General features: G+C 37.6%; 1 protein-coding gene across 9 annotated transcripts in view; it reads right to left on the bottom strand.

Moving 5' to 3' along the window:
- LOC148873525 (poly(ADP-ribose) glycohydrolase 1-like) overlaps positions 1-23,250 on the bottom strand; it is a 66,288-nt gene that overhangs the window by 33,760 nt on the left and 9,278 nt on the right. For 6 of the 9 annotated variants that reach the window (XM_088965863.1, XM_088965859.1, XM_088965858.1 and 3 more), the window contains exons 3-6: positions 19,623-19,726; positions 13,759-13,963; positions 11,807-11,911; positions 4,875-4,993 (exon numbers count right to left, since the gene is read on the bottom strand). In XM_088965863.1, coding sequence (XP_088821989.1) covers positions 4,875-4,993; positions 11,807-11,911; positions 13,759-13,963; positions 19,623-19,726 — 533 coding nt within the window. The remainder of the gene's footprint in view (positions 1-4,874; positions 4,994-11,806; positions 11,912-13,758; positions 13,964-19,622; positions 19,727-23,250) is intronic. The other 3 variants (XM_088965866.1, XM_088965861.1, XM_088965862.1) reach the window with 2 other exon arrangements.

Below are 23,250 nucleotides of genomic sequence, written 5' to 3' on the forward strand. Positions count from 1 at the left end.
TTGATTCTCCAGGATAGGATGAATGGGAGCAGAAGGATGCTCAAATTATGACTTGGCTATGGAACAGCATGGAGTCCAAAATTAGTGTGAACTTCATGTTTTTATATACAACCAAGTAAGTCTGGGATCATGCAAGGAAACTATATTCTGGACAAGATAACACTACAAGGGTTTACCAACTGTACCAAGAGTACTTCAATCTGCAACATGGGAAACAGTCTTGAGGACTATTATGCCAGTATGAGAAATTTATGAAATGAGTTGAATGTCTATCATCCTCTTACACCTGATGTCAAAATTCAGCAACAACAGAGAGATCAGTTGGATGTGACCAGATTTTTAGTAGAGCTGAAGTCTGAGTATGAACCCCCCGTATGGACACAGATACTAGGTGGATCTGCTCTTCCCTCTCTTGAGGAAGTGTTTGCTCGTCTCCGGAGGATTTCAATTGGACCCACAGAGACCTCCACTATGTCAGATAGGTCTGCATTTGCAGTTATGAGAGGGGGAGGTCGTGGTGGTAGAAGATGTCAGCATGGCCGTGGTAGTGGTGGTGGACCCATGTGTGGTCGTGGTGGTGGTCGTGTTGGAGGACGAGACTCAGGGGGAGCCCGTGGTAGGGGACGTGGTAATACTCAGAGAAGATGTACTCATTGTGGTCTGGAGGAACATACTATCAACTTTTGCTATGATCTACATGGCCCACCATCAACCTGGGCAAATCATGCAACAGTAAATGGTGGTAGCTCAAGACAAGAATCTCAAGTTACTGATCAGATCCCCACTACATCTACAAATACTTCCAGAAAGGAGATGGTGAGTTTCACGGGATGAGTATGAGCGATTCATTCAGGGTACATCTCAACAGAACACGGCTACCCTTGCACACACAGGTACGACTTGTCTGGCATCCACACATTCCCGTTGGATTATAGATTTTAAAGCTTCTGATCATATGACTGGAACTCCAGGTGTGTTTTCATCCATTTCTCCGTCCTCCACTTCCCAATCTGTTACTCTTGCAAATGGCTCTACATCATCCATACATGGTGTTGATAATGTTGACACAGACTCATTATCCCTCTCCTCAGTTTTATATGTTCCTAAGTTTCCCTTTAACCTGATGTCTGTTAGTAAATTGACTAAGTCTCTTAATTTCTCAATAACTTTTTACCCTTCCTCTCGTGTGTTTCAAGATCTCAAGACAAGGATGAAGATTGATGGAAGGCATGAAGCTGGTGGACTGTATTATCTTGATGGAGGTGGTTCGGCAACAACTCTTCAGTCATCTCTCTCCCCTCATCAGTTGCGCTGCAGACTTGGTCATCCGACTCTTAGAGCTCTTCAGTTACTTGTTCCGTCGTTGAGTCGTCTTTCTAATTTAAATAATGAGTTGTGTCTGTTTGGGAAACATCATCGTGTCTCCTTTAGTCCTAGAGTTGATAGTCGTACATCGAGTCCTTTTTCTTTAGTCCATTCGGACATCTGGAGTCAAACAGAGTAGTGTCTTATAATGGTTACAAGTACTTTGTAATTTTTGTTGATGATTATTCAAGGATGACATGGCTTTACCTTATGAAAGAAAAGAGTGAATTGTTTTCTATCTTCCAGAAATTTTATGCTGGCCATGAGTATTTTTCCACACCCTTTCAAGAATATTTGAAACAACATGGCATTATCCATCAAATCTCATGTACCTACACCCCTGACCAAAATGGGGTGGTTGAAAGAAAGAACCGTCAACTTTTGGAAACTACCCGGTCCCTCTTAAATTAGATGAATGTCCCCAAACCCTTTTGGAGCGATGTTGTACTTACATCCTGCTTTCTTATTAACCGCATGCCCATGTCTATCCTTGAAGGTCAGTCCCCTTTCTCTATTCTTTTTCCCACATTGTCTCCTTTTCCCCTTACTCCCAAAGTTTTTGGATGCATGTGTTTCGTTCATAATCTTGGGCCTGGAATGGACAAGTTAGATACTAGACCCACTAAGTGTGTCTTTCTTGGCTATTCCAGGACTCAAAAAGGGTATAAGTGTTATAATCCTCGTTCTCAACGGTCTTTTGTGTGTTCTGGTGTTACATTTTTTTAGTTTGTTCCTTTCTTCTCCAGGTCGGATACTTCTTTTCCTCCGTTGCCATCACCCCCTCTTCCAGTTCCTGTTGAGGATCCTGTTCCTCTTGTTCAAGTTGTGACCCAGTCTTTGACTCCAGTGCAGCTACCTGAGAGAGGACCACCTATCTGGCAAGTGTATACACATTGTTAGGTACCATCTCCTCCCCCAACTTCGTCACCGTCAACAGATCTGACAGTTGATCCCACCCCAGTCCCAACCCCAAGTTCTGACCTTGATCTTCCTATTGCTTTGCGGAAAGGTAAACGCAGGTGCACTCTCCACCCCATTTCCAATTATTTTTCTGTATCTCACCTTTTGGCTTCCCATCGACAATTTGTTTCTATGTTATGCTCTGTCTCTGTTCCTAAGGATGTCCAAGAAGCCCTCACTTCTCCAGGTTAGCGCCAAGAAATGGAAGAACTCTCGACCCTGACTCGTACTCATACGTGGGACCTACCACTCTTTCGCCTGGTAAGCATGTTGTCGGCTGTAAGTGAGAGTACACGGTTAAATACTTACCTGATGGGAGTGTTGAACGATTGAAAGCTCAGTTAGTTGCCAAAGGTCATTCACAGCAATATGGTATTGATTACACAGACACCTCTCCAATTGCCAAAATTGGGCCAGTTCGTGTTCTGATTTCTTTGGCTGCTATGTTTGATTGGCCCTTGTTTCAGCTTGATATCAAGAATGCATTTTTACATGGTGATCTTCTTGAGGAGGTGTATATGGAGCAACCACCAGGGTTTGTTGCTCAAGGGGAGGGTGAGAAGGTATGTAGACTTAAGAAGGCTATTTATGGACTTAAACAATCTCCCCGTGCATGGTTTGGGAGATTTAATGAAGTGGTGAAGAAGTTTGGAATGAAACAATGTTAGGTTGATCATTCCGTATTCAGCTATGAATCAAATGCTAGGAAGATTCTCTTGGCAGTATGTAGATGACATTGTTATCACAAGTAGTGACAGACTAGGAATTGACAGGTTGAAGACTTACTTGCATGATCACTTCCAGACAAAGGATCTGGGCAAATTAAGATACTTCTTAGGGATAGAGGTTGTGAGGTCCAAGAATGGTATTAATTTGTGCCAGAGGAAATATGTTCTTAATCCATTAGAAGAAATAGGGTTGTTGGGTGCAAGACCAGCTAAAACACCTACAGAACTGAATGTTAAATTGGGTAGTGATACAGGTGAGGAGTTTGAGGATCCGGGAAGGTACAGAAGGTTGGTGGGTAAGCTTAATTACCTAACCATCACTCGACCTGATATCTCATTTGCAGTCAGTGTAGTGAGTCAGTTTATGCAGAATCCTCAAATCCCACACTAGAGGCAGTCCTAAGGATTGTGAGGTATTTGAAGGGTACTCCAGGTCGTGGTTTGTTGTATAAGAGTGGAGGAAGTCTTGAGATAGAGGGATACACGGATGTTGATTGGGTCGGGTCCATATCTGAAAGAATGTCCACTACAAGGTATTGCACTTTTTTTAGTGGGAACTTAGTGACATGGAAGAGTAAGAAGCAGACAGTGGTAGCAAGAAGCAGTGCAGAGGATGAATATAGGGCTATGGCACACACAACATGCGAACTAGTGGGGTTGAAGCATCTACTAGAGGAGATGGGATACTCAACTGACACTCCTATGAAGCTATACTGTGATAATCAAGTTGCAGTTCATATCTCCTCTAATCCAGTGTTTCATGAAAGGACGAAGCACATAAAAGTGGATTGCCACTTTGTACGTGAGAAGGTGCTTAGTGGAGTGATAAGTACAGCATATGTGAAAACAGGAAATCAATGGGCAGATCTGTTTACCAAAGGGTTGAATCGGGGAAGAGTGGACTACATATGTAACAAGCTAGGACTATATGACATATACTCACCAGCTTGAGGGGGAGTGATAGAGCCAGTTGTACAAGGGTAGTAAGTCCTTTTATGTTTAGTTATATATATATTGTTCAGCTGATGTGGCTTTCACTTAAGTCAGGGCACAATGGTAATTCTTGTATACCTTAGAAGAGTATAAATAAAAGAAGGGCCAACTAGAGGGATTTGAATTTTCTCTATAGTTCGGCCGTGGCCTTTTCTCCCTGTTCTTCTTCTCCTTCTCCTTCTCTCTCTCTCTTGTCCTTCTCTTTCTTCTGATCTGAACTTTTATCACATATATTCCTTTTTCCTTGGGTGGGGGTGGGGGTTTTGGAGATTCAGCCATCAATACCATATGCACTTTAGAACAGAATAAAGAAAGACATAAGAAGATGTTACCAAAACTATTTGGTTTAGATATCTGGATGCATTGTAAGTGGCATTAGAGGAAATATTCTCGCTGTTTGGTCCCATTTTGTGCATCTATTTAATTGAAGCTCAGTACCAAGGAGCTGTCTGTGTTGATCTCCCTTGGCCAGCAAGAAGGTCTAGCGGCATGGTATCATCCTATGGAATACAATGGCTTTTCATTATATTGGTCATTTGGGAAAAGTAGAAGAGCAACATATCTGACAAGAAAATCTCTTCTTGGTAATTGGTAGGGCATAGAGGCTATTAGAGTGTTGGGTTAGATGCCAATGGTAGCAGATTATTTTCCACTTTTCTTTTAAATCATATAAAAGTATGCATGATATGCACAGTTCTTCCTCATTAAACATATAAGCAGGTTGTATCCTGCCCCCCCCCCTCCTCCTTCCCTAGTGAATAATAAAGGAAAAAGAAAATAAGTGGTTACTTCAGAAGTGAAGCAAACCATAAATATAAATGAACTCACCCAGTATAATTTGAAAACCTTTCTGCACCAACAATTTCTATAGCCTCATTGTCAGCCATAGATGGCAGGAAAAGCATGCTAATAATTAATTCAGGATTGATCATGAAACAGATCTCTTCCTACACAAGATTATAAAGACATGAAGAAAAAAAGTAAGGATCAAAACTTCTACAGATCAAGCAGTTTTTTCATTTACCAAAAAAAAAAGCAAATTTTTCGATTTTGATAGGTTAAGAAAATTATCAATGAACTATTCAATATTTGATTAGGGAGAAGGGTGCAATGTGCAAAAATAAAGAGAATAAAACATATACACCGAGTAACTTACACTAGGAAAAGGACATTCTCACAGGCATGAAAAATTGCTTCCAATTATTCTTTGGTAATTAAAATGAGTTATAATTATTTTACACACAATGATGAATCCTGGATACTAGTACTTACAAGTACTTCAAAAGGATCACTTTAAACTTGTCTTTTCATAAAATTTGGTCATCCTTTACTATTGGTAAATGGTCTCCAGCAAGGTTTAAAGTGTCAGTGACATTGCAAATGTTTGCCATCCAAATATAGGAAACATGTTGAAAATGTCAGAAATGTGGTATAGAAATATTGTAAAAATTATAGACCTGGTGGAAACATGGTAAAATATGCAGAAATATACAATGATATTTTATGAAATGAAAACAAAAGCATAAAACACCCTTTCAGATTTTTATCTTTCTGAAAATCATCAAGCAAAGCTGAGAAACTAAGATCAATAGACAAAATAACATACTAAGAACCTGTAGACTTGAGTTAAAACAGTAAATTCAAGAAAAATTTAAACTCACAAAAAGTGCACATGATTCTAATAAATTAACCAAAAAAATCTATACACAAACAAAAGCTAATAGTTAACATCACATTAAAAAAGAATTTCAAGTAGGCTCAAAGTGGTCATCATCTCCATCAGGCAGGCAATAATACTGCTGCTCCACATATCTGCAATATCGGTTGCTAATTCATCATGTTATAATACTATCTTGCGTACTCCACAAAGCAAATGTACTTTTCACTTGGGAATTAACCATAGAAATGGAAATATTAGGAAACATATCAACATCTTAAACCATGGTCTCTAGATAAAATTTATCTACTTCACTAAAAACTTGAGAGTAAATGATTTTCCTTTTTGCTTGGAAACCGATTAAGGGAATTTTATTTTATCAACAAAAAAGAGTCAAACATGCAATTGTTAGACCACTTCATTAGATAGAGAAGCCTATCCATCAAACTCACAATGGAAGAATTAGACATTAAATACCGCTCATCAAAGTCATAAAATGAGAGAGAGTAGGTTAAGGTTGTAAGGCCAACTATGTTGTATGGAGCAAAGTGTTGCGCAATCAAGAAACATGTTCAGAAAATGTGTACAGAAATGTGAATTCTAAGATGAATGAGTAAAAAAAAAACAGAAAGGAAAGGATCAAGATGAAACCATCCATAGAAACCTAAGAGAGTAGGAGTGGCACCAATAAGTGATAAAATGAGAGAGTAGGCTAAGATGGATTGGTCACAGCTCTCTCTCGCTTTGAGAATATGCAGTTGTGTCACCCGAGCTTTATACAAAAGATTAGAGAGTGGGGGGAGGGGGGGAGGGGGGGAGCAACTTGAGAGTTGAATGGAAAGGGATGAGATTTCACAGGAAGCTGTAAGATTTAAAATCCAAGATCAAGGAATGAAACATTTTGGAGTTTGGGAGGTTTGAAGAGAAGAAACAATCAGTGATTAATCAAATGAAATAAGAAAACTAGATGGACCCTAAGGAAACAATTGGAAGATGTACTTCATAAAGAAGAAATCAGTTGGAGATGGAAGTCAAGGCATAAATGGATTAAGGAGGGTGATAACAACACTAAATTCTTCCATGCAATGGCAATTAGCAGGAAGAGGAGGGATCACATCAAGATTATTGGTTGATGGGGTTTTTATGATTAATCAGAATGAGATAATTGGGGCATTTAAAGAGCACCTTCAATCAATTTACAAAAGACCTTTGAAGGAAAGAGTGTAGCTTGAAAGTATTGAATGGTCAAGGGTTCCAAGTGAAATTAAGAATTGGTTGGAGAGGAGATTTGAACCGGAGTAAATTATGGAGGCTATTTTTTGAATGGATAGATGCAGAGCCCCTAGGTCGAATGGCTTCACAATGGCCTTCTACCAAGATTGTTGGGACATTTTAAAAGAAGATTTATTAGAAGTGTTTGATTAGTTCTTTGAAAGAGGATTAATTAATCCAGGACTTATTTCTACTTTCATTGCCTATGTGTCTAAAAGAAAGTGATGCAACACATCCTCGGGAGTTTAGACTTTAGACCCATTAGCTTGGTAAATAGTCTGTAAAATTATAGCTGAAGTTCTGTCCTTGAAGATTAGAGTTGCTCTCCCTTCCATTATTTCTCCAAACCAGGGTGCTTTTGTAAGGGGTGGGTAAATCATAGACCAAATCCTAATTGCTAATGAATATGTGGAGGATTTCAAAATAAAAGGGGAAAAAAAGCTTTATGTGTAAACTAGATCTAGAGAAAGCTTTATGATATGGTGGATTGGTCTTTCTTGTTGGAAATTTTAGGGAGTTTTGGTTTTAGGGAGAGATGGTTCAATGGATAAAAGGGTGTATTAGGACTTGTTATTATTCCTTATTGGTGAATGGAACAGTGGTGGATTTGCTTCTGGCCTTGAGAGGGATTAGGCAAGGAGATTCCCTTTCTCCTTTTCTATTCACTCTTATTTCTAAGGGTCTTGGGAAGCTAATTTCTAGGACAGACTCACAAAATTTGGTGAGGAGTTGGAAGGTAGGTCATGGCAAGATTCTAATTACACATTTGCAATTTGCAGATGATACAACTTTTTGAGCTAATTTCCAACCTTAAAATGAATTTTGAAAAAAGTTGTATTGTGGTTGTTAATATGGAAGAAGAGGAGATGGTGGCGTATGAAAACATTTTGGGTTGTGAGGTGACACAATGGCTAATAAAATATCCGGGGCTACCTTTGGGGGATAATAACTTTGGGCTAAAATAGTGGCAGGCATTCATGGGCTTGCAGTTGATGGTTGGTATGCTACAATTTTGACTAGGGCTACCAAAGCCTCCCCTTGGAAGACCATCCATACCTTTCTCCCCTCTTTCCTACCTATTGTCAGGTATGATATTTTTGTAGTGATTTTATAAAATTTTGGGAACAAGTGTGGGTAGGTGACATATCCTTGAAAGATAAATTCCCTTCTATTTTTGCCCTGTCAAAATATAACAAACCTATGTCTAATTTCTTGGTTCCTTCAAGCTAAAGAAATGGCTTTGATTGGGATCTAGGATTGAGATGGGCTGTGAGGAATCCGGAACTAAATGATGTTTTGGACTTGCTTCTTATCCTTGATGGGGTCTATTTGGACTCCTTGAAACTTGATAGTTGTATTTGCACCCTTTCCTCATCTGGTGTTTATTCTCATGCTTCTTTTTTAAGGCTCTTACTCAACCTTTCAATTCATTGGGGCTGTCTTTTCCGGTGAAGGAGGTTTAGGGCAATCCCATCCCTCCAAGAATTGGAGGTTTTTGTTGGGAAGTCTTCCTGGAAAGAATTAATACATGTGATTTACTCCAAAGGAAAAGAAATCATTGGTGCTTATCCCCTCACTAGTGTGTTATGTGTAAAGCTAATGGAGAAACTTACTTTCACTTATTAATCTCTGTCCCTTTGTAACTTTTGTTTGGAATGGTTCTTCTCATTGTTTGGCTGTAGGTGGTCCCCCCCCAAAAAAAACTAATGTGCAAAGTTTGTTTGCCTCTACTTTTTTGAAGTGGCAAAGAAAAGGGAGACAAGTGTTATGTAAGTGTGTGAGGGCTGCAGTGTGCTGGACCATTTGGGAAGAAAGGAACTCAAGACTATTTTCAGGTAAAGAAAGAACTAGAGAGGCAATCATAGTAACTATCATGGTAAGAGTGGTTCATTGGGTAAAATCCATGGAGATATTCGCAAATTTCTCAACGGGTGATATCATGAAAAACTGGAAGTGGCTAGCTCTGATTGTTATAAGTCCAACACAAGCCCTATTTGGTTTCCACCAATGAGTGACTACATGAAGTTGAACTTTGATGGGAGTAGTGTAGGTAACCCAAGTCCCTCTAGTATTGGAGAGGTCTTTAGAAATAGTGAAGGCAGAATTATTGGAATATTTTCAGGCCCAATAGTAGGTGACTCCTTAAGGGCTGAGGTTATGGCTGTCATGGAGTGGCTGCAAAAGGCAAAAGACATGAACATAAGGAAGCTGATTATAGAAGGTGATTCAAAGATGGTAGTGGACTGGCTGCAAAAGGAAGTGTAAGAGGATGGCATCACAAAAGTATATAGATCCGGTTGACCCAAGACTAAACCTGGGTCAAACCGGTCCATTGTAACAATAATAAAGTCAAATTTCTAGTGCTGAACACTCCAGTATGAGCTAGAATAATCTAGAATGGAAATAAACATGTGGCTTAAGTGACTAAACAAAGAAAGTTCTAGAATAAAAGGGTAAAACAGGAAATAACAACTAACAGGAGAAATCTAGAAAGTGATTTAATCACATGTTTTAAATGCATAAAGAAAGAGTTAAGAGGTTTTACCTTTCCCCTTCTTTGTACTTATTTCTCTAATCATTAATGAAAGTTCTATGTTATTCATCAAAAAAAAAAAGCATAAAGAAAGAGAACATTCCAGAACAAGAGGGTAAAATGGGAAAAGGATTACAACCTAAGAAGTTTCTGTTACATGGCCCCCAAAACCTATAAATAGATGTTCTCCATCCAGTTCAAAGAACTTTTGGACCTCTCTCTCTCTAAACCGCCATTGATTTTCTCTCCCTCTCTGCCTCCCATGCAGCCATCTGTTACCCTTCATGTCATTTCCGGAATTCCATCTCCAACAAACTACAGCAGCCTGCTCCCTCACCAGAGGGTTTGTAGGCAGCTCCTCTGGCGGTCCAGCGACTTCTTCCTCCCTTCCTTTCCCCTTTTCTGCTCTACAGCCTGAACCAGTTCCTCAGATCTTCAGAATACAGACCACCACATCCACTGGCCTTACAGGAAGAAAAGGGATTTTGGATGTTTAATAAAGAAAAGAAAAGGTTCAAGCGGATGACACAAAATATAGATGTGAAATTCAGTTGGGTTAAAAGAACTGCAAATGAGTTTGCTGATGTATTAACAAAACAAAGGGTGGAAAGGAATCAAATATTTTGGGCTCAATTGTAATAGCAAATTTCTTTGTGGAGAGTTAAGAAAATTAACTTCTCAAAATCTTGTAACTTCTCAGAAGTGGTTTGTTACAACTTACAAGTGGAAGGGGCTAGAAGAGCTAGGGGTAGACCAAAAAGGAAATGGGCAGAAGTAGTAAGAAATGATTTAAGCACTAATAGAATGGATTGGCAATGGTGATGATGATATCACTCATCAAATAAAAAAGGGCATTAAGAACCATCTCATACAAATCATGCATGCCAATGCCAGAGGATGTCAAACTATCAGCAAAGGAGTTTTCTGATCTTCATCTAGATTAGTTTTTCACCTAGTATGTTAGAGCTGAGACTCCTTAATATCTTGAAGGAATGATTCTCATGCTGATTTTATCAGGGCCAGGTGATGCAGGTGGCAATTTTCAGAGACTGGAAAAAAAGGCCATTATCCAATGTTGGTCCCAGCTTTCTGAGGTCTTGGGAAGGGTAGGATGTATGCAGTCCTAACCTTTGGCCTTTTTTTTTTTTTTGCACAAAATAGTCATTCTCAGACTCAAACCTGTGTTATCATTTTACGATTACACGAAATAGACCGGAAATGATCCATAAATACATGCAATATGATAAGCAGAACCAGAGAAGGTGAAAGAAGGGAAAAGTTTCATCACTGTATTTGCTTCATGTGTGGTGCAAATCAAGAAACAGTGAAGTACTTCTTAATTGCAGCTTTTTCTTAGAAATACATAACCATTCCTTGCAGCTTTTGACCATTTCTTGCTAGGCCCTGAAGTTAATGTTTACCTCATATTATGTCGGTATCCCTTTTTCCCATTGTGGGTGAGAGGCTTTCTTTGAAGCTTTAATTATTTTTCTCTTTCACTTGTTGATGTTGGCTTGTGATGAATTCAAAGGTTTGACTTATACTTATTTTACGAGTCAAGAACCTGCTCAAGATCCTTGGTCTTGGGCACCCATCTCAAGGGGCTCACCCCTGCTACCTGGATAGTGATGTGAAGCCAGTTTGATGACTGTTAGGGCTCACCCCTCCATAAGTGGGATCTACAACAGTTAGGGCATTCCTTTCCCGGGATAGCAGCATCGTTTGGGCCTACAATGGAAATATTGCTGAAGCAATCCCAAAAGGCAGAGGTGGTCATGCTCCTTACAGGTGCCCAGATTTTCAAGTGTCTGCAATTAACCCCTTTAGTTGTTTAAGGCAATCTGCTAATGCAATTAACCAGTGTACATTTGTTGGCAGAGGCCCTTGGAGGTTTACTTGCTACATTAATCAAGTAGGGTGATCTTTTCTTTTGCTTCAGGTCCAGGTTAGCTGAACTGGATTAGAACTTAATATGATTGCTGATGGTCTAGCCAGATTGGATGTGAAAGATTTTTGCACAGCACAAGTCCTTTGCCTCATTGATGTTTATCATGTGGAAATGGATGGATCTGTATAACTATACCTCTTATACATTGTTGTATATCTCCTCTATACACTTTTTTGCATATACATTTGACAAAAAAAAAAAAAAGAAAGAAAGAAAGTAAAGGAAAGAATAAGGAAAGAAGAAAATTGGTGTCCTTCAATTTCCTTTATATTTTTCAATGAAATTTCTTGAAATCACGATGATCACAGGACAAGGAGCATATTTTTATTCCACAAGTTTGACAAGCAAACCTGTACGCAGCCCCTATGAAGAGCACCACCCCCAATATACTTGTTGGCAAAGTCAACTTGCAATGCTTCACATGGTTGATCTTCTATGAGTCCTGAATGTAAAACCTAAACAGAATTCAGTGTAATTGAAAACGTGAAGGATTGAATTATATTACATATCCATGCACATTTACCCGTAAAGAAGCAAGTATTTCTTTTTGCTATTACCAGACAAAACATCAAAGAATTATATAAATAATACAAACCTTTGCAGACATGATGAACCAACATGCTAATTACCAATACCACATTTAACCTTTGGTGAATACATGCAAAAAAGATTCATTAAATGGTTTTCAACGTTATCTACAACTTGCTTAATTTTTTTAATTTTTTTAATTTTTTGAATTCTAAAAGTTTCTGAAATTCAATTGATACTTTTTAACTTTTAATATGAAATATATATATATATATAATTGTTTAAATGTTCCTAATTGCAAGTAGTTTTCTAAATAAGTTTCTTATTTCAATATAAGTTGTTTAAATAATTTTTATATCATGTACATATCACACAGTTTGTGTTACATTACTTGATCTTACCTGTCCCCGAATTCCCCTACCAACCCCCTGTTTTTCCATTGCATCAACCAACTCATTAGTTGATCTATGGACCCAGATGAAGCAGATAACAAGATTCCTTACCAACAGTCCTCTCTATCCCCTATCTTTCTATGCTAACTGGAAATGTAAGAACCAACAAACAGGGTCTAAATCATCCAAGGAAGCTGAATATCAGGCAATGTTTTCAGTTTGTAGTGAGATTATATGGCTCAAAGCCTTGTTGCAAGACTTGGGCATGGATCATTCCTCTCATGTTCCCTTACTTTCTGACAACATGAGTACCATCAAGATTGTTACTAATCATGTCTTCCAATGACAAGAGCTAAGCATGCTTTTCTAAGTGGCAAACTGATGCTCACTTCCCCGTGCCAGTTTGAGTTAGACATGCTTTTCTAACCCTAGCATGTACATCATACTCTGCTCTGCCATCAACTACCTATTGATCTAATTGTGGATAAATTAATGATAGAAGGTGATTCATAGGTGGTAATCAGCTGGTTGAAGAATGAGGAAAAAGCCTTATGGGTACATGGAAACGAAATGAAGAAATACAGATAATTCACAAGGAATATGCAAGTAATTGTTCACTGGAATCCAAGGTTGGCTAACTCTTGGGATGATAGCTTAGCTAAGCGAGGGGTGAATAGAAAACATTTGTTTTGGGCAAACTTTTAAATATTATTCTGGGGAGAGAGAGCATTGCTATGCTCTCAGTCTTGTATTAAATTGTACAACTGTTCATATCAATGAAAATTTTCTTGTTGCTGATCAAAAAAAACTATGTAATAGAATTTCTAGTATCTTGAGTATTTATTGTTAATTGTTTATGCAGTTGTTAACATGGGCAGTACCTCATTTTGCCATTTAAACATCGAAATTTGAAACAAGTGAATTTGTTTATGTTTATATGGTTTTCATGTCCTGGCCAATCCATGCACTTCCATCTGGATCCACCATGCATCTCTTACAAGTTGTTAACTTATTTATGAATACACCCCTAGATATCAAAGGTTCAACTTTTGCAATATGCCAAAAAGGTATAATGAAGCATCTGGAAATCACCTGGAATAAACTAATTTAATTTATGGTTCAGAACACATAATCATTAACAAATTTTGCAATATGCCAAAAAGATCTAATTCATCATCAAACATGGAAATTTTGCAGTCTTACAAAATCATTAACAAATTTAAAGGAGATCAACTTTGGTTTGAAGAAACATACTCATTTCAACCTTTTTAATAAACATGAAAAGATTTCATTCTGAACAGCTTCAAAGTACAATTTTAAGCAATCTCCCTGAACATAATCATTGAGAAAATGACTAGTAAGGGATAATGCACACTTCTTACCTCAAAATGGCAGAGGGAAACAGCAGATCTACTCCAGAAATCACTGCTGGGATAAGAAATAACAGAATGATCAGGTTTCAAAGGAAGAACTTTGCGCTCAAATGAGACGCATCCCATTGGCATATGTGAACATATCCTTTCAAAGTAGTGTATAAGACACTTTATTTTATGTTCTTGCTTCTCGTTATAATCAGTATACAAGCTCCTGAAAACAGAAATAGTAACTAATAGTGAGATGACTTTTTTTTTGAGGGAAGTTTAACCAAATTTCATTAGAAGAAGGAGAACATGAGAGGATGTACAAAACAGGGGAAACCCCAAAGAGATTACAAAGGAGGAAGCCTATCACTATACAGATTTTCTAAGCAAGCACCCACTCACCTAGTTTAGCTAAGCCATCTGCAAATAGGATTTAGCTCCCTCAGGATCCAAAACAGGTTTGTATTTAAACATTCCAAGGAATCCCTTGCCTCTGCCAAATAATAGCTCAACCTCCAAGGACCCCTTTCCTTATCCCTATGGTGCACAATATCTACGAGGTGTGGTGAAATCTCCCCACTTTAACTGGGGACAATACAAAATATTCTAATAATCCTTTTTTCCCCTCATAACACTGATATATCATCTATATTTTTTTTGGCTGATATATCATCTATATTTTGGAGATATTTTGAATTCCATCAATAAATTAGACTTCTAAGATTAAAATTTTACAACACTGTCAAAAAATTCCTATAATTCGTTAAAACATTGAAAACTTATATATAATTTCCTAAAAAAACCAATAGGGTGATTGGATAGTTGTCTTATGATTTTTTTTTTATGAATGAAATTAGTTTTATTAAATCAGATATCAATAATACAATCAGCCTAGGAGGCACGAGATGTTACCCCCCCTAGGACTGAACCATATACACCAAAACTGCCCAGGCCTGAGACACAATTATAAAGTAGCCCAAAAAAGATCTCCCCTTGACACCCCTTGCTTGGCCAAAGAATCAACCATTGCATTTTCTGATCTTCTGACCCACTGAAACCTAACAGTCGTATTCCTTCTCATCCATTTAACTTTCTTTAGCAGATAGCTGTCTTATGATTCTAAATGTGATTCACTATGTCATTTATAATTAAAAAAAGACAATCAATCAGGAAAGAGAATTTTCAATCTAAAAACATATAGTAACAAAAAAGACAAAAATCAACATGGCAAATGAATTGCATACATATAAAACTGAAGATAGTTAAAAGACAAAGGGAGATAAAAAGAGTTTACTATTTAAGTCTGTCTCACTTCCTCAATGATACTGGAAGCTGTAACTGAAATCTTAACTGTTGTTAGATGGATACCAAGAGACCTTAACAGAGTAGTAAATGGGTTGGCTGGGCCTGAGGTTGAAACGGGCCTTTTGTATGGCAAAACAAATTTACCTGGCTCATTCTTTTCTGTGTTGGAGGAGGATTTTTATTGTACCTTTTGTGCATCAATGTGCATCTCTTTTTGCAATACAAACACAAATACAGATTGCCCTTTCTAAAAAAAAAATCATGTCTAGGGTGGTAATATCAATGAGGAGTTAAAAAAGACCATTTCTCTACTTTTTTATGAGCACCTCTCTACATATTATTTGCAATGTAATTTTAAGGGTTAAATACTTAATGCGCCCCTGGGTTATGCAAAATGATTAAGTATAGCCTCCATGTTTAAAGAATACATTAAAGTACACTCAGGTTTTCTGACAATAAAACAAATATGTCCTTCCGTTAGCACACCGTTGAATTCCATTCACATGCAGCACATGACTGTCATAATATGTTAAAAACCCAATTTTGTGCTCTCTTCTTCTTCACCGTCTGTAAGTCTGACTTTGATATAGCAGATACAAGATGACCACTCCAAAGAACCATTTTTTGTACTCCAAATCTACCAATAAATCCAATGAACCATTTAACCATTTTTTGTGGAAACTTAGTCAAAATCTGAAAGCTGCAAAGTGCAATGATTGGGACTCCACAGCAAATGGGTTGGTGAGACTCCTCACACTCTGCAGAATGGAACTAACAAGTTGCCTCTCAAGATCCCATGAGCTGTAATTACAAGACTGCCATTACAGCTATAATCAGTAATAGTTTGAGCACTTGTTGTCCTAACTGCAATAAACATATTTTAAAAGCAACAGATTAGTGATACTGGCCAAGCAACAACAGTCTATTGTACTCCAAATCAAACATGTAAATAGGAAGCTTCCATCTAGATATGAACATTAGAGCCCCAATTGAACAATGACAGACAAGACTTGACTGCCTTGTATTCGTCAATGGCATAACTATAACCAAAGGCCAAAAACTTCTGTAAAGAAGTCCCAGCAAGTCAAAACCATGAGAATAGCTTCAGGCAACTTCTTGAACTCTTCGATGGATGTATTCATTGTACATAGACACCAAGTCATTACAAAGCCTGCCACCATGGGATAATGCAAGGAATTCTTGTACTGTACATTGAATTTTCTCACTGCTGCTCCATACAGTCAATGTAATAGAAATCTCCAAAAGCTGCAACCATGATATGGTAGGGAGGTTGTCAGTGCAACTTCCAACTGCTTCCCAATTCAGATGTTTTAGCAAAACAAGGGTCACAAAATAACTTGTGCTACAATTTGTATACACATCTAAATTGAAGGAGTCGTTTCACAGGAAGTCTGTCAAGAGTATGCCAGTGAAGGCTTATTCTGGGATGCCAGAAAATGGTCATCTTGATGGAAATTCCATTTGGAGAAATCCATAAGTAAAATCCACCTTCAAAACCTAGAAGTGGTGTAGAATCTCGACTCCCCAATCTCAGAAGTGTTGAACAGCAAATAAATTTGGAGATTTTTCTATTTCTTGCTTTGTTTGTTTGTTTTTTATCAGTATTTCTTGCTTTGTTTGTTGTTCCTCTGCTTTCCTTCCACTTCAAATTAACCAATAATCCATACACCATGAAGTTAAGATTCATAGCTGTTGATACACTTCAGAAAATCAAGGTATTAGAAGGGCAACCATGTTTGCTATGTTTGAAAATTTGAAAAATAATGAGAGAAAAAATAGACATTGTGAACTTCCATCGGCATATAACAGTTTTTTTTAATTGGTGCGTCAGGAGATAACAGTGGTGTCCTATTTTGAGAAGGGTACTTTAAGGTATTCTTTAAACATGGAAGGTATACTTGGTCCATTTTGCAAAAACCCAGGGATACTTTAAGTATTTAACCCTAATTTTAATAGTTGTCATTTATTTGTCAAAAAAAATTAATAGTTGTTCCTGCCAGGTGATGGGGCTTTCACATACAAATTCCTTCATACATAAAGAAAGCTCAACATATTTTGCATGTATACTTTGAAAATGAGATACATATTCATGTCAGATATATTTAATGTTTTAAAAGCAATAAGAGCAACTAACAGAGGCACAAGGTGCAAGGTGAAGCACACCTGAATGAGGTTAAGTGCTACCATTTTCACTTTCTACCAAGTCCTACATCAGTTGAACTGTTTAAACTCTAAGCATCACTGGTACAGCCTACACTATAATAAATTACATATCCGGCACCAAATTCAAGGTCAATTCATAAAAATATAGCCAGGTTAGTACCTGGATTCAAGCTAGGCACGCCCCAGAAAATGAGCCTTGCCCGTGATTCTAAGCACACCCAAAGCATGCTTTTTAAATCACGGCTTCAATGGCATTGTGTCCTTGCTGTATCTGGGAAACATATCTATCAACCACATAGATGCTGCAAATGCAGCTCTCTTCATTCTTTGCATGTCCTTGTTTGCCTTCTCCCTCCCCTCCCCCTCGCCCTTATGGATTTATGAATATTTGGCAGCCTTAGCTGCTCTATCTAATTCATATTTTTGTGTACAATGCTAGGGATCTGCATCTCTTGGTATTACCCCCCAAAAAAGTCGATTTCTATTTGCTCCCTGTTTAGCTAGAGTGTCTGCCATGTTGGTTGCTGATCTTGGTATGCATACTATTTGAGCCCATAGTTCTGTTATCCAATGCTTTATCTACATGCCTATACGGCCATGGTCCCAATTTGTTTTGTGCAATCCACCCTATCACTATTGATCAAAAAAAATCCACCTTACCACCACCCAAGAGTCCCCTTCCATTGTAGTTTAATGCTTTCCCAAGCTTCAATCCCTGATGTAACACTAGTAACTGTGCCCTTGATGATTCTCCTATGCCCACTAGTAACCGGGACCATGACTGTTTAGCTAGACTTTCCGCCATGTTTTCTGATATTGGTATGCATACTATTTGAGTCCATAGTTCTGTTATCCAATGCTTTATCTGTATATACTGCTATGGTCCCAGTTTGTTTTGCATGATCCAACCTAAACATACCCAAGAGTCACCTTCCATTGTAGATTAATGCTTTCCCAACCTTCAATCCCTGATGTAACACTAGTAACTGTGCCCTTGGTGATTCTCCTATGCCCACAGGTCCTGAGAACGAGGCCCTTACAGCTCCATTGATGTCTCTATACATACCACCCATACCTGATCTTCGTAGGGTTCCAAAACTGTAGCCATCAAAATTGAGCTTTAATCTGATTATACTTGATCAGTGTTTTAAAAGTGCAAGACACAAAAAAAAGAGCAGAGGGCATTTTGTGCCCAAGCAGCAAGGTGTAAGGTGAGGCACGCGCTTTTTGAAGCAAGGAACAAAATTTAAAAAAAAAATCAAAAATTTGCACAAAAATGCAAAAAGTAAGAAATTCAAAAATAATTAATAAAATAATATAAATAGTATTAATTGAAAATGCAAAATTTAATTTTAAACAAATGTTTAAAAGGTCCATTAGCTTAAATAAAATGCATAAACACAACATATGAAACATATTCAAAGTGAAAATGCAAAAATAATCATATTTATTTCTTTGTCAGTTACATTATTTCAAATAGCTAATGTGATGTTAAGCATCTTTTATTACTAATTCTACAAGCCGCCTTTATACCAAGCCTCTTGAGGCAAGCCCAAACAAGCCAATGTTAAGATCTTAAATTTGCAATCCCTACAAAAGAAAAGATTTGTAATTTTAATTATCTTTTTAAAAATATCTTTTATTAGGAAAATGAATGAACAACATAGCAAATAGGGGCTTCTCAGAGCTGCGGCGAGTGAGCTCAGGCGCAAAGTGCACCCCGCACAGTCGCACACCTTTTCAAAATGGCTGCACTGGGCCTAGGCGAGGCACACACCTTAAAATGTGCCTTGCTTGTGTGCCTAGGCACGCCTTTTAAATCAATGACTTCATGGTCTCCAAATAACTTGTGTCTGCCTCCTTGTTTGCTTACTCTTATGCATGATTGTTCTCATTTAAAACTTGTGCTATTGTACTAGGTCTTCACTTTAAGAGAAGCAATTTACAAGCATTGATAAAATTAAACTGGTTTGCATTAATCATCTTGTAGGTTTTTAAGGATTTCTTCAATCCTACATAAACTGACATGTTAACAAACTAGCTAACTTGTAACCCAAGTCCAGTGTGTAAAGGATCATGATTGAACGGAGTTCAGTCCTACTTTCCTTAAATATCCTTCTCATTTACTTTCTTAATATGATCTTTCCATTAGTCATATCTCCTAATTGACATTAGAAAAATAACATCACAGAGTTTATAAAACTAGCTGAAAACAATTATGCATATCCATCAAATATGATCCACCTTAAGACAAACGAAATATCCACAATTGCAGGACTTCAAACTCATTGTCGTAGTGACATCAGTACCAATTGTATAAGATGAATAAAGATGCTGCAAATATCTCATAAAAGTAAGAAAAACTTTGTAAAAGGTTAGACACAAAGGTCACATACGCAAATAAACAATCAAAGTTGATGGCTGGAAGATGTTTGACACCTCTATCATAGGTTGGAAACAAACAAAAGAAGGAGCATGCAAGAAGAGCACTGATCAGTTCCTGAAAAGCAACAAAGTTTTCAACATCATAACTAAAAATTCTAAAGCATCTGCAGAAGATACATATTTAACAACGATTATATAAAATTAATTACTATGCAATATGCTTGGTATCTCACATTTAAGACCATATGGAGAAACATATTTGGATACATCGACAATTGATAAAATTAGACAGGTACAATGATCCTGTGTTCCTTGTGCTACACAATAGAGGAAATAGAAACCATTGCTACTCCAAAGAGCATGTAACTAATATAACATGAATAATCAATTTTCTTTAGGAGAACAGTCAAACAAACATATCAACTGCATCTAAACTAGGCAACAAGATAGAGAATCTAATGTAAAGTGTGATCAGACCTGGAAAACTAATTAAATCAATGGAAAAATCCCAGAAGCTATCCAAAAACACTTTGATTAGGAGAGAAAAAGAAGAAAAGAAGTTGAAGAACATAGGCTGCAAGCAGAAAAGACCAAACTAACTTCTCTAGCCTCCGCCCCACTCTCTATTTATTATATTAAATCTAAATTTACACAACTACCTATGGCTTAGTAGAATAAAGAAGTAACAAATAGAAACAAAAGAAAAAGACCAAACAGGCCCTAATGACCATCCCTATAATACACTCTCCCTCAAGTTGGAGCATATATATCATAACTCCAACTTGTTAAAAATGTATTTGATTCATCCACGACTCAATCCTTTGGTGAAAAGATCAACTAGTTGAGAATGGAGAGATTGTCTTGATTTACTTGGGTCCGTTAGGATTTGAGACTCTATCAAGGCAGAGCTATTAGCTTTTGTATAAGGTGTGCAATTTGCAAACTAGCTAGGGGTACAGCATGTGATAATTGAAGGGGATTCCAATGTGGTGGAGGGCTGGTTGAAAAATCCTGAAGATGCTATGCTACAAGAATGAAATGAAGAAATTTAGTTGGTTGACAAGGAATATGTTTGTCTCTTTACAGTGGGTGGGGAGATCAGCAAATACTTTGTCTGATTTGTTAGCCAAGCAAGGAGTAAATAGGGAAGAACTGTTTTGGGATCAGTTCTGACTCCTATATTTTTTCCTAGTTTACTTGTAAGATTCTAGGAGGGGCTGCAGCTCGCGCCTCTCCCTAGAATGTTGTATGAAATCACAACTCTAAATCAGTTTTTGAATTAATAAAATTTTACTATTACTCATCAAAAAAAGCTTGGTTCATGAGGCTCGCAAGCCTAATCAAGGCTAATATATATAATAAATAATTTTTATTACATGTATACATACATACATACATATATATGTATGTATAATAAAACAAATTTTATTACATATAATATTTTCATTTTTATGTATAATAATAAATATTATATATAATATTTTATTTTTTATATGTATGATAATAAATAATTTTTATAATTCTTAATTTTTTGTATGTAAAATAAAAAAAATTGTGTACAGTTTTTATTTTTTATAGGAAGCTTAGCTCGCAGTCGAGCTTGAGCCGAGCCGAATTCGAGCTCAAGTCTCTACCTCAAATTGAGCTCAAGCTCGAGCCTAGCATATTTTTGACGAGTCGAGCTCAAATAGCCAAGTATTCGGGTCAGCTCAAATCCACCCCTATTTCTAACTTTAATTGGCCATGCCAAGTCTGCATTTGTATACCCTTCTAAGGAAAGTTCTTCTGCTTTCTTATATAGCAACCCTTGACCTAGAGCACCCTTAAGATAATGTAGTACCCTAATAATGTCTTCCCACAAGACTGACCTTCGATTTTGTATAAATTGGCTCAATAATCCAACACTGTAAGAAATGTCTAGCCTTGTAATGGTAATATAAATCAGTTTCCCTACCAATCTCCTATACCATCTAAGGCCAGCTAGAAGTTCCCCCTTACTATCAAACATCTTCACATTCAGATCTATAGGAGTGCCTATTGGTTTCACTCCTAACAAACCTGAAGAAAACTGAAGAGAGGAGACCATTAGTTGGGAAATCTAGGAAATAATTACAAGGAGGCCCTTAGTTGGGAAAGAATTTACAAAGAACATAATATAGACAGGATGGGCCCAGAATAAGGCCCATTAAAGAAAAACATAAATAACAAGAAAGAATAAACAGCCTATGGGCCATTCGGCCCATCTTCTCTACACTCCCCCTCAAGCTGAGCATAGATGTCCATCATGCCAAGCTTGCTGGTATCATGCTGAAGTTTTTCCTTGGGAATGCCTTTGGTGAGAAAATCTGCCAACTGTCCTTCAGATGTGATGAAAGGAAGACACACTTCACCCGAAGAGACCCTTTTCCCTAATGAAGTGTCGATCAACTTCAATATGCTCAGTTCTATCATGTTGCACTGGGTTGTGAGCAATGTTGATGGCAGCCTGATTATCACAGTACAACATCATTGGCTTGTCATATTCAACCCCAAGTTCTTCCATTAATGATTTTAGCCATAATAATTCAGAAACTCCATGTGCCATAGCCCTGTGTTCTGCTTCACCGGAAGACCGAGCAACAACCGATTGTTTCTTGCTTCTCCAAGAAACAACATTACCAACCACCAAGCTGCAATACCCAGAAGTAGATCTTCTATCATCAATGTTTCCGGCCCAATCAGCATCGGTGTAGGCTTCAAGTTTCATATGACCATGCTTGGCAAACAGAATACCCTTTCCTGGGGAGCCCTTCAAATAACATAGGATTCTCTCTGCTACTGCCATATGAGTGTCTCGGGGAGCATGTATGAATTGGCTAATGCAACTGACTACATATGCAATATCTGACCGAGTCATGCATAGGTACAAAAGTTTCCCAATAAGTCTCTGAAAGATTCCTTTGCCTTCTAACAATGTCCCATCTGAGGCTGAGAGTTTATGACTCATATCAATAGGAGTAGCAACTGGTCTAGCACCCATCTTTCCAGTTTCAGAGAGCAAGTCAAGAACATACTTCCTTTGAAAGATAAGAATCTCATCCTTGGATCGAGCCACTTCTATGCCAAGAAAGTATCTCAATTCCCCCAAATCTTTAATCTCAAACTCTGTATGGAGAAAAGATTTTAGATCATGAATTCCTGAAACATCATTACCAGTCACTACAATATTATCTACATACACAATGAAGTATACTACTAGAAGTCCACTCCTCTTCACAAAAAGAGTATGATCGGACTATGCCTGCACATAACCAAAGTTAACAAGTGTTGTTCTAAATCTCTCAAACCATGCTCTAGGGGACTATTTTAGTCCATAAAGAGATTTCTTCAGCCTGCATACCTTCCCTTTCATATCAGTTCCATACATCCCTGGAGGAAGAGACATATAAACCTCCTCATGCAATTCACCAATCAGAAATGCATTCTTCACATCCAATTGATAAAGGGGTCAGTCAAAGTGAGTAGCTAAAAATAGAAGAACCCTCACAGATGTCATCTTGGCAACAGGTGCAAAGGTCTCCAAATAATCAATCCCATATGTCTGTGTATAGCCTTTTGCAACCAGCCTGGCCTTGTACCTTTCAATGGTGCCATCAGCTC

Source organism: Nelumbo lutea, chromosome 1 (genome assembly GCF_056320005.1).
Source record: "Nelumbo lutea isolate HS-2025 chromosome 1, American lotus-T2T, whole genome shotgun sequence".
Taxonomy (NCBI): Eukaryota; Viridiplantae; Streptophyta; class Magnoliopsida; order Proteales; family Nelumbonaceae; genus Nelumbo; species Nelumbo lutea.